Source organism: Vanellus vanellus, assembly GCF_965231255.1.
Source record: "Vanellus vanellus genome assembly, chromosome: 7".
In the NCBI taxonomy this organism is placed as follows: domain Eukaryota; kingdom Metazoa; phylum Chordata; class Aves; order Charadriiformes; family Charadriidae; genus Vanellus; species Vanellus vanellus.
Genome location: NC_138912.1, coordinates 21,739,935 through 21,751,803, shown reverse-complemented (window position 1 = coordinate 21,751,803; position 11,869 = coordinate 21,739,935). Strand labels below are relative to the sequence as shown.

The window sequence follows — 11,869 nt, the reverse complement described above, 5'->3', positions numbered from 1 at the left end:
GAGGTCTGAAGAGCTAAAGTAGAATACCCCTTTCTTTAAGCTATGGCTGTAAATTCTAATAAAAAGGGAGTGGTGGATTTCCCTTCAAGAGGAAAAATAAGACAAGCATCCACCCTACTGTAAAAAAAGCAATGGGGGAGGACAAAGCCCAGCTTGCTGATAAAGAAGTCCATGTTTCACTGATTACGAAATAAAGACAGGCTGGGAATACAAAATAGGTCAAAACCAGCAATAGCCTAAGTGTCATTAGAAATACATAGTTCTATTCTCTTTTTCTACATTTGACTGGTTTATCCCAAATCTGCTCTCAGACTGGGGTCTTCATGGATACCTCGTGGCCTTTGTGTAACATGCCAAATGTTGAAATGCAACCCTCCTCATCTTTTCAAGCAACTGCTCTTTTCTGGCAAAAGCGATAGAAAAGCATTTCTGATTAGTTAAAATGTTTTGCTTGCAAAACCTCCGATTCGTATATTTGGATGGTGTATGTAGGGAAAGAGAGTATAAAATCTAATATCGTGAAAAGGAATGTCCCTTCACCTGTGCACAAACATGCATGTAACATTCAATGGTATGCATAAGTAACCTTAGAAACATCAAATATAAACTAGGAATTGAAACCAGCTAAAGAGGACAGGAGACTGTTTTGGCAAACCTCTACTGAGGAAGTGAATAATTACAGCTCTAAATATTAAAAACCAAGTGTTACTGCCCACAATATTCCAATGGCTCTAAACACACCTGCTTCACAAGAAACATCAGAAGTTCATCTTTCTATTAAGTACATCTTCTGATTTTAGACAATAATCTTTAAGCAGGACAGTAACTACAGGAAGGAAATTGCCTTTTGTCATTTTTTTCCACCCAACACCCCAACCATTTTAAACATTGCAAAACCACCCCAAACTAAAATCAGGGTAAAAACTACAGTAATCAAGCAGCACAGTCTCACACAACTGTCCCATAGCTTCACGTGGCCCTCTTAGTTACATGAATGTCCTCACGTGAGCAACTGTGGCTCAGTGCTAACACAGATACCAGATAAAGCGCCAAATGCATTTCAGGATGAACCTGATTTACAGAAAAATTGGAAAAACATGACCCGACACAAAAGCCGCAGGTGGAAGCAACTCCTTGCAGGCACAAGGAAATCCAAACCCACACTTTACACCCAGGAGATGGTGCCCCATTCTGACAGCTGGAAGTACTTGAAAAGAAACCAAAGCATCTAATTCAAGATATGAAAAAAAGCTAGAAAGACTTATTTTTTTTGTAATATAATGCATTAACAATTCAAGTCTTGTCTACAACTGAAGCTTTTCAGCAGAAGATAGGAGTGCAACTACGTGCCAGGGGACTGCAAACTGAATAGAGATGGGAATTGCAAGCAGACAGATTTTTATCACCGTGACCTTCTAGAGATTTCAGGGAAAGGAAATATTTCGTTCAAGATCCAGAAACATTTCTGACACCTCTGTATTGCTTATCAATTTGACACAAGAATCCTGGAGGTCTTTCGACAAGACACCAGCCTGGTTATGCCTCACAGGTCCTCAAGCATAAAAGCAACACGCAAAAGACAGAAAGGTAGAGAAGCACACACCAAAGTCATTGTTAAACTTCCATTATGTAAATGATTTATGATACAATCTAATTACATGAACAAATACACAAAAGCTAAACATTTGTCTACAGCAGATGTGTAGCACCACAGACTAATACTCAGAAAACCAAACCATTTAGGTAAGTTTACACAGTAAACAATAATTAATCCATAGCACAGTCTAACACAGGATTTGGTAAAACCCAATAGCATATAAATTAGCAACTAAAACAGTTAATCACAAATTTAAGTGCTCTTAGGGCTGTACTACTGGTTGAAAATAAGAGTGCCTGTAACACAGTATTGGAGACGAGAACAAAACCAGAAGAGTTCTGCACAAGAAATGTATTAGGTATAATCAAAATGAGGTATAATAAAAGTTATGAGAAGCTACACACATGGAAATTAGGTTATTACTCCATGACATTTTTCAGAAAAGTACTGTTGCGCGCTTCGTTATGCACATGCAGAAAGGGAGAGTCACAAACAAGATTGGACTCGGAGACTTCCTGCCGCACGTCTCAGTTATGCAGTCTTACTAAAATTTGAGTAGGGCCACACTGCAAAATAACTTCCTGACAATTATACTTACACAAAATCAGATTATTTTAATTCCACTTCTCTCTTCTGTACCTACAAAAAGACCAATGCTTCTGTCTTAAGAAAGCTGCTGAGCCACAAATAAGTAATGACTGGGAAAACACTACTACGTTTGCCCTGTTCCTTATTCTTTTCTTCGGCATCAGATATTGTCCCCTGTGAGATGAAATAAAAACTACAGGCGTGTTCATGGTGGCTAGCACTGCTCAGTAACGATGTGTTCTTCATACTAGATGCAACTTTCTCCAGTAAGAATAAGCCTAGAGGTCACACACATGGAACTACCTTGTTACCTTATCACTGCTCAGAAGAACGAGTTTGAAATTTTTTTTCTGAGGTCATTGCTCTCTGAAAACTCCGGAAGGTTTAAGAAGTTGCAGGTGGAGTACACAAAATGGATTTCCTCCAAGGATGAGAATTCTTGAAGTTACTTCTCTCCCTTTCAGCGATCCTCTTTATTTTTTTGGCCCAACTTCTGATTGCCATGCTCATCAGCTGCTACTGTTTGACTAGAATGCAGCATAGATCATTTTAATACCAACAACCCAAGTAAGTAGCTGAGGACTCTGGCAAGAAAGGGCCCATGACATTCAAATGTCTAGATGCTATGTGGAGGGGTTTCTTCTGTTTTGGTGATTTGTTGTAGGTTTTTTATTAATCTGTTTATACCGGAACACCTCAAGCAACATAAGCTTATAAAAAGATTTCAGGCACATTAAGGGAATGAAAGAGGAAAGGCTTTCAGCAGGTATGTTCCTCCAACATCACTGTCTGCAGTAGCCGCATGCTTATCAGAGGTGTCTCATGCAATTACTGAACTGCCTTTGTACAGTATCAGCTGGAGGGGAGAAAGGCTGCAGGTTAACATATGCCATTTGTTGAACACCCATTTTGCCTTTGCTAGTATATCTGTAAGACTTCAGGAGGTTTATTTAAAGCACATCGTGTCAGTCACACTATTCCTAATAAAGTTGGTGGGAATTTTCCCACTGACTTCAGTAGGAACAGATGTGAGCCAATGCTTCTGGAAAAAAAAGAAACCAAACAAAAAAATCCCTTCTCCCCCAAAACAAAGCCCAACTTTTAATTTAGGAGCATGCTGTAAGATAGGAAAAGTTATTTTGTGCATTTATAAGAGCATAAACCACAATAAAATTTAATATTTATTAGAATTTCTTCCAGTAACAGCATTCAACATCTTAACAAACCAAGTTGTGAAGTCTTAAAAAAAACCCTAGGCTTACAAAAGAAGTTAAAATAAGTTGTTCCTTATATTTAATGGCAATAAAGGGGGAATTTTCTATTTAAAAACAAACTTGTCATATAAACAGTATTATTTTTAAGAAAATGTGATTAATATGATATATAATTTCCAGAATGGATACACAGTGTATGAATACCAATCTGAAAAGAATGGGGAGGGGAGAACACACTACCCCCTTAAAAATCTCAAAATAGGCCGCTTGAAGAAAGGGGAGGGAGGAGGATCTTTCTAGTGAAATAACTTAGAAGATACCACGCAATGGACAAAAAACGCAAGAGTACAGAAGACAATACATGACACCCTCATTACAACACCCCCTCAAGTCTGGTTATACAGTAAATAAAGTTAGTAAAGTGCATCTTTTGAAGACTTGTCTAGTGAAATAGCTTTCCCAAATATAAAACACAACACAAGACGTGCAGTAACAGTTAAATCATGGTGTAAGTTTTTAAAAACTAATCTTTAACTTTTCATTCACTAAAGAAGAAAAGTTTTAACTGCAGTAGTGTTCACATTATTCTTCGGCAGGATGCATCCTCATGTGCTTTTATTACTTGGCAAATCTTTAAATATGGAGCATGGCAAAATTATGCAGTTTAAGCAAGTGCTTCTCTCAATGTAATACAACTCTTCAATGGCATAACGGCCACATGCAGCACAACCATGTTAGATTTTGGGAAGCTTTGGTGCACTAACGACGGGATTGGTCTCCTGCAAATACCTTCGCCCTGCACTCTTATAGTCGTAGGAGCAGGTGTGAGTCTCTGCATAGCGGTGCGTTGCACAGAAGTTGTTTCCACATCTGAAGAATCAAGAATATTAGAAGTTACAAGCTTTCAAAAGCTTTTAACTCTCTGACATGCTGGGAGCCCTTTGGCTTAATCATGTCTTGTTTATTTAACATAACTGTTTGGATTCTAATCATCCATGACTGATAACATTAACTGGTGGGATTATCAAAATGACATTTTTGTAACTGAATGCTGCAGTTTTGACCCAATGGTCTCTTCAGCTGGGAAGTTAAGCAAGATCAGTAGTCCTGGAACCAACTAGCACTGATCAAACACACTTATAAATTAAGAATGATGGGCTTTGATTTATTTTATTTCTTTTTTAAAGACCTCACACAACATCAGTCGGCAGAATTCAGGGGACAAAACCACAGAACTAAAATAATGGCATCAGGTGAAATGCACATAACGCATTTCAGTTCAAAAACACTACACCACTCAGCCCACCGAAACAGATGTTAAGTTCAGCACAACTTCTGACTGGCATAAACTCAAATTAGTTATTTGAGATTAATAAATACAGATTTAGTCAGCTGTAAAGACATGAGGCAAACTAACTATAAGGAACATGACTTCCTATAGGACTGGATATCTTTCCAATATCAGTTGCAATTTCAATGAGTTAAGATTATGATTTTTGCCTTCAAACTTGACAGCTCGGCAGCTAAGACTCCTAAACAGGAGAAAAGCATACGCTGGCTGTTGTACCTGAGCTGAACAAATGCTTTAAGTGGAGACTGATATTAGTGTCCCATTGCCTGATTATTTGATAAAGTTACTTCTTGGCAGTAAAAACTGACATCATTCAAATTCAGAATTCTCTTGAAGTGGATTAGACATTACTCATCCAACTTACTGTCTCACTATTATACTATAATCCTCTATTTATCTCTATCTGGGTTCATAATAAACTCTGCAGCTGTTCCTGAGGCTGTGCGTGCCTGGTAATAAATACGCTTTTCTTTGGTTCTTGGTCCCCTAATCACCAGTTCTCTCATACGACTGTATTCTCTATTTGGTTCATGTTCCATTCTAGTAGAAGGTCACATGGTTGCTCCTTTTGAAACTAGAACGAATGCTATTCTTGGAGATGTGTGATTTTCCCCCCCTTTTTCTGTGCTTCATTTTAACCTTAAGCAAGCTGCTTAGTTACTTCTAGAAGAGCTCGCAGCTATTTGCTCAGCAGGAAGCGTGCTGTGTCCAAAACTGTTTCAAAATCAAAGACTGAAGAGTCAGTAAGGAGTAACCCTGAAACTCTCCAACACAATTCCCCAATGGCAGTAGTCTTGTTCATTTTGCTGTTGATTGGCATGAACCAAGATCAGCTTCAAATATAGCCTTCACAGTGCAGCAGTTCCCAACCTCAACTAGCTCATGGGAAACAATACTGAGAAAAGAATCCCTTGTGGGAAACTATACTTTGAGAACTAAGATCAACAGAGGAAGGGGGTGTGTGTGGTCATCTTTTTAAAGTTTGCAGTGATCACCACCAAGCACCAGGTTTCACTGTGCTCTCTGCAAGTCATGATTTGGGGGACCAGCACTTTGGCATTCTGCTTTCGACATGCTCTAGATGCTAAAAGGTGGCTGAAGTCTCACAAGAAACAGAATGTGTAAAATCAAAAAGTTGTCAAATATAGATTCATATAAATTCACAAACCAGGCACATGTGTTGTAATAGGCCCAAATCTGAGGGAGATTTTCTGAAAAATTTTAACAAAACCAGTTTTTCCTCACATTGTTAACAATATAATTATTGTTAAGAAACTTGGCAGAACATAAATCTGTAGCAAATTCACCTCACACCAATATAAAATGTCATCATTCTTGTTTTGTACTCATGTTCTTTATTTCCCGATATCTTGCCTTTTGATACTTTGCATTTCTTGATTTTCCTGGAAGAACATACACCTCAACAGCAGAACAGGTACAACATTCCTGAATTTTAATTCCTGTAGTTTTGCTGAACTGAGAATTGCAACTTTTTTGAAGGTTGTCTTTTGATTTGCTATGCTTGAAGAATGCCATGCAGCATAGAAAACCTTTTGGTTAATCCAGCTATCAATTTTCAACACCAGCTGGTTATACACTCAGCCTACCTGCACTCATAGCTGGTTGCCAATCCAGTTTTCTTGCCGCAAAGAAAGCAATGCTTTGTAATTTTCTTTTTTGCTTGAATTGAGCCATTCACAGGTGGAAGATGGGTTGCTTCACCTGATTTCAGAGGTAGAAAGACAGCAAAGACATTTTATTTTTACTTATTCCTGATCACAAACTAGTTAACTGTTATCTTGTGAAACCCAGACTCATTTTGCATTTCTTAGGACACTTCAGGTGAAAACCCCAAAACGTGAACAGAGAGGAACAAAAACCCAAAAGCCAAAACACAAAAGACACATCAAGCCTACAAACACCTTTGAAAGAGGCAGCACAATGTGGGACTTAGACCAAATACTTTTAACACCTGTTAAAAGTTCACATAAGCAAGAAGTTACAGAAGAAATCAAGAAACACATGTCCTAATGGTCTTCCCAAATGCAAAATGAAACTGGGAAAGCACTGCACACAATGGCTTTCCAAAAAAATCAACTGGGCATTCAAGTACCTTGCATCTAGTATATTCAGCAGCTAATAACTCAAGTTTGCCAAATAAATACCGCAACATTTTAAAATCTTGCTGGTACTCCATAATTGCAAGAAGAGTACATCATTAGACTACAGGCCTCTATTTAGCTATATGGTTTCACAAGGCACTTTGCAGATGTTTGTAAAATTTCTGTACTTAAAAATTTACTTTTTAAAGACTGTAATTCTTGGCTGTTGCTTTATAACTGGAAAACATGTAAAGAAAATGCATCGTCCTTTCTTCTGTAGAAATAAGCTCCTTGTCCACAACTTGCTTATGCATATTTACCACATGCTATGACAGTGAAAGTGATCAATGCATCCTCTTAAACGGTCTTTCAGTGCTTCTACCGCTATATTATCAGGATGCTCCCAAAAAGTGACCTCATCAGTTCAGAAGTATTTTTTGTCCAGCGCACCTTTAATCCCAACAGTCATTTCTCAGCTGAGGTACAGCAGCCTACATTCAATAGTAACACCAGGCAGTCCCTACACATTGCAGTCATCGCTACCAAGCAGTGCTATCCCATTGCTATCTAGCATGGAAACTTCCAGACACTGTTTGCCCATGCTATCAGTTTCATCACCTAAAAGCATACTATTTCAGGAGCATCAGTTAGCCCAGTTTGTGAAAAAGACAGAGCTTGAAGACAGCCCCCACTGTGGGCCATACTTAAACAGAAAATACAATACACCTGTCCTCACGTTTATGGTCCCTACAGCAATTACATGCAAGTGAAGGCGTTGGGTAACAAACTGAACCTGTCATTTGGATAACAAATGGCACCTGTCCTTTGGCCAACTGTACAACAGATCACTACCAGTCACCTCTCTCTCAAGGCCATGCTTGATATGACAACACCAACTTTGTCCTTCTCATATCTGGAACCTTTTGGAAAATACATTTTTGTCTGACATAAGATACACCTGAGGAGTGTCTTCTTCATAGTTCTAGCCAAAATGATGCAGATGATAATAGGCTTCCCTATCATGCAGACCAGGCCATCAGGGTATCACCTCTTTTATCATGGAGTAGGTAAGGACAGACCTATTTATGAATTGACTGTCAATTCAAAGCTGCACCCTGAATTGTGAAACGAAGGCACAATCCAGTATTTTAGCAGCTTTTGCTCCTACATCATTACAATTACACCATTTTTCCTGCTTTCCTTTCCTGAGGTCATATAGAAAGAAAACCTGCAAACTGCAAGTCAAGCTGCAAAGATGAAAAGTTGATTGTGTTGAGAATCTTTAGCTCACTATCTTAAGAGTTTTAAAAGTATTAATCTAGACAATTCCATTCCTCCCAAGAGAAATAATCACATAAGATTAATATTTAGGCACAAGGCATCCATTTTCAGTAGCTGTCAAGCATTAAGCACTCCACAGTTACCAAGACTAGGGCAGAAAGAATGATGCCTATCACAAAAAATCTGCACAATATCAGTAACCTTCAGCATTTGCTTCCTCCACGCTTTTCTTTTGCCAAATCCTTCTGGCTCAGGCTGTAGTCCTAAAGATAATGCTACTGATAAATTTTGCTCTGATTTTAGTACAGTCAGAAGTATTCACAGAACTGACCATTTGGAAACTTCAGAGCAGAAAGTCATGTTTATGTCTACAGAAGACATGCAGGATTCATTAAGTATTAAAAAAAGCTATGAAAGAGTCAGTTTTGTCTACCTAAGATCTGGATAACATCTGTACGTTAAAGAATTGCTTAAAATATTAAAAGTTATACTATGCTATAGAAGTGTAATACAGCAAGGACTCTGAAAGACACATGCCTTACAAAGATATACGATTCTTGTCCTCTATATATGTGATATATCAGGAAAGATTAAAGAGTCATCTTCAATTATTGTTTAAATCACATTACTTACCTACTCTTTTCCCTACAGCTGCAATACTTCCATTCATTCCAAGCCCATGCGCAGACTAAAAAAAAAAAAAAAATTTCCACAAGGAAATTACTAGTAGATGGAAATTAAGTGAAAAGTCAGGCAGTCTGGTATCAGCTTATCTGAAATCAATGTTGTATCAATCAACATCCAAGAAGACTTCTATACAAAAAATTAAAATTCTGCAACATTCAAATACTCAAAATGACTATGGAATAGTCTCCCCGCACTTCACAACACACCAAAACAAAGTACATTAAAGATCCGAAGCTAGGCATGTATGGTGCCAGTCACAGGGCAAGCTTTCTAATAAATTACGATTAGTGAGCTGCAGAAGTCAGATGGCACTTCAAACACAGACACTTGTAATTCTATCATTACAATAATGAATAATTTTAGTTGTGAACTGAACAACCACTCTAATTTTTCAGAAAAATTACTTCTAGGACCTGTTTAGATAAACAAGCCATTAAGATACCAACAGGAATTTAGAAAACAGTTTACGACTATCAAGGATTTAAGTACACCTCCCCCTCCACCTTTCCTGAAAAGACACATAGACAGACACGAAAGTACAGTTTTCATAACACCAGTACCAGAAAAGACAGGAAAACTTCAATTTTGTTGGAAGCATTAGTACTCACTAGAATATATTCAGCAGCTTCATTTGGAGGAGCAGTTTTCCTAACGCTTTCTTCCTGAAAATGCTGAAGGTTTGTAGGTAGTGCAATACCAGAAGTCCGAAACCTGCCTGTCCCACAGGAACTCTGTAAACTTTCCCTGTTTGTGCTTCGGGCCAGCGAAGCCAGAAATCCTAAGTTACTTGCAGAACTCACGGGTTCTTTGGATGCCTTGTTAGCCACATCTGTGATGTCCCTAGCCTCTGCTTTAGAAATTACGTCAGGTCTTCTGCCAAGCGACTCTACTTTCACGCTACGAAATCTAGTAGTCCTAGAAAAAGAGGAGTCTGCTATACTACGGACTTCCAAGGATCGAAGCACATTTGGGGCAGCTGTAGATCTCAAGTTACCAGCCTCAAAGCATTTGGGTTGTGTTTGTGGTTTCAGAGAACTGTGACGTGCCACTTGCGCTGAATACCGAAGAGGTGACAAAAGCAGATTTTTCTGTGGACTTAATTCACGAGTACTGAGAAGACCAGCCCCCATTGCTGCAGTGCTCAGCACTTTGCTAATAGGTTTTCTATGCTGCTCTACAACCTTAGATTCCTCACCTCCATCAGACGGTTCAAGTTCTGGGCTCACCTTTCCTATGTCATATATCTCACTACACTGTTCAGTGGCGCTTGCTTCTGTTAACAAAGCAAACGCATCTGTTTCAGGTAAAAGTTTTTCTTCTGTTCCGTACAGTTCTACATTTGTTAGATTCGGAAACAAAACAGTATCCTCCTCACTTGCTGAGGTCACGTTTTCAGATGCTTTTTCTGAATTTGCAGGAAGAGATGAAACAGGAGTCAAAATACTATTTGTAGGTAGTTTTGCATTTTCTAGTTCGACACGAGATATTTTTGGTGGTAATCTGATGCTACTAACTGACTGAGACCAAGAGTTGCTCTGCCAAGTATCATCTTCCTTAAGAAAGTCATTAGTTGTGGATGGCATTGTTCTACCAGCAGTGGCCAAAGTAGCCAATGCTGAAAGTGCGTTTTGGGAAGACTCTGAGGGATATGAATTCCCAGGAGGAGGTAGGCAGGACTGTCCGATATGGGGGAGCACTCTTAAAAAGCGGTGACGAGCAGCAGCCACTGAGCCACTAGATGGTCGAGGAGCCATTGGAGGACGAGGTTTCACCTTGACAGTTTTCTTAGGCTATTCAAAAAACCAAAACCCACATAGAACAACAATTAGTATTTGAATTATGGTTGCATTCAAAGACCTGACAGAGATCATATTCCCAGGAATTCAGACAGTGTAAGGCCAGAAAGGACCAAATAATTTTTTTCTACTCCCTCATCTGTTACTAGCCATCAAGACTTCACCCAAACATCTGAATAATAAAATCAAAGATTATAATCAGAAAAGGCTTTTTAGTAAACAGGCCGCATGTCAGAGGAATAGAAAAGGGAAGCCAGAATGCCATCAAAGTTATCCAGAATAGCTTAGGATCTCAAAGATGACAAACAATGAAAGTATATCATCTTCATTTTACATCTAGGTAACCTACACAGACCCGAACACCAACGTAACATTTTATCTTACAGGTAATCTCATTCTTGTATTTAACTTTTTAATTTGTATAGGCTTTTCAGTTAAATGAAACTTCATTAGAAATGCTGTAAGACAAACACTGATTTTTACCAGAGCAGTACTGCAAACCAACACTACTTAAAGTATCAGAACAAAAAACAAACAAAAAAACCCAACAAAACAACCCCACACACATGTAAATAAATCCAGAACCAGTAGTGAATTCTTTGAATGCAGACAGCCAGATCCAAGTAAAGCAAATGCCCCACAGCAGAACTTTTAGCATTTACTTAAACAACAGATAAGAAATCATCTACCATGACCACTTCCCAAGACAGCAAAATACATGACCTGCTTTTTAGAAAAGTCAGCACTAGGAAAGCGCAAGCCATTTTACAATAGAAGAATTGAAATTACAACTTCACCTTTTTGCTCAGATTCATGTTCTCCATCTTTGCCTTGAGTAGTTTCATTTTATTCATAGTAATTGAATTCTCAATTATCTGTTGTCCAGAAGGTGATGCCTCTGTCTCATCTTCATCATCAGCATATAAGTTATAAACTGAACCACCGCTGAAAATAAAAGAAAGTTTCTGTTCACCGTCTAATCAGTAAATTAATTACGTTTTCAATGTAGAGTATTCTCACAACTAGAAAGTCATATCCGTAGTTGATCTGTTGACAAAGCATTATGTAAAACTGTACACAAAGACATTTCAAATCCATTTATTTTAGCATATAAGCATTCTTTATTAGATGCTCACGCAAAGCAATGATGCTGAAATCATAACATAGCCACGCTTCTGGGCAGTTGTTATACTATATACAGTTGGTTCACACTCACTATATATTTTCCCCACAGAGGGGATATCCAGTTCCAC

General features: G+C 38.4%; 1 protein-coding gene across 1 annotated transcript in view; it reads right to left on the bottom strand.

Annotated features, from left to right (window-relative positions):
- Window positions 1–3,394: 3,394 nt before the first annotated feature.
- Window positions 3,395–11,869, bottom strand: part of ZFAND4 (zinc finger AN1-type containing 4) — a 28,212-nt gene continuing 19,737 nt past the window's right edge. The window contains exons 6-10 of the mRNA XM_082486212.1: window positions 11,414–11,561; window positions 9,429–10,610; window positions 8,767–8,821; window positions 6,358–6,472; window positions 3,395–4,269 (exon numbers count right to left, since the gene is read on the bottom strand). Coding sequence (XP_082342338.1) covers window positions 4,134–4,269; window positions 6,358–6,472; window positions 8,767–8,821; window positions 9,429–10,610; window positions 11,414–11,561 — 1,636 coding nt within the window. The 3' untranslated portion in view covers window positions 3,395–4,133. The remainder of the gene's footprint in view (window positions 4,270–6,357; window positions 6,473–8,766; window positions 8,822–9,428; window positions 10,611–11,413; window positions 11,562–11,869) is intronic.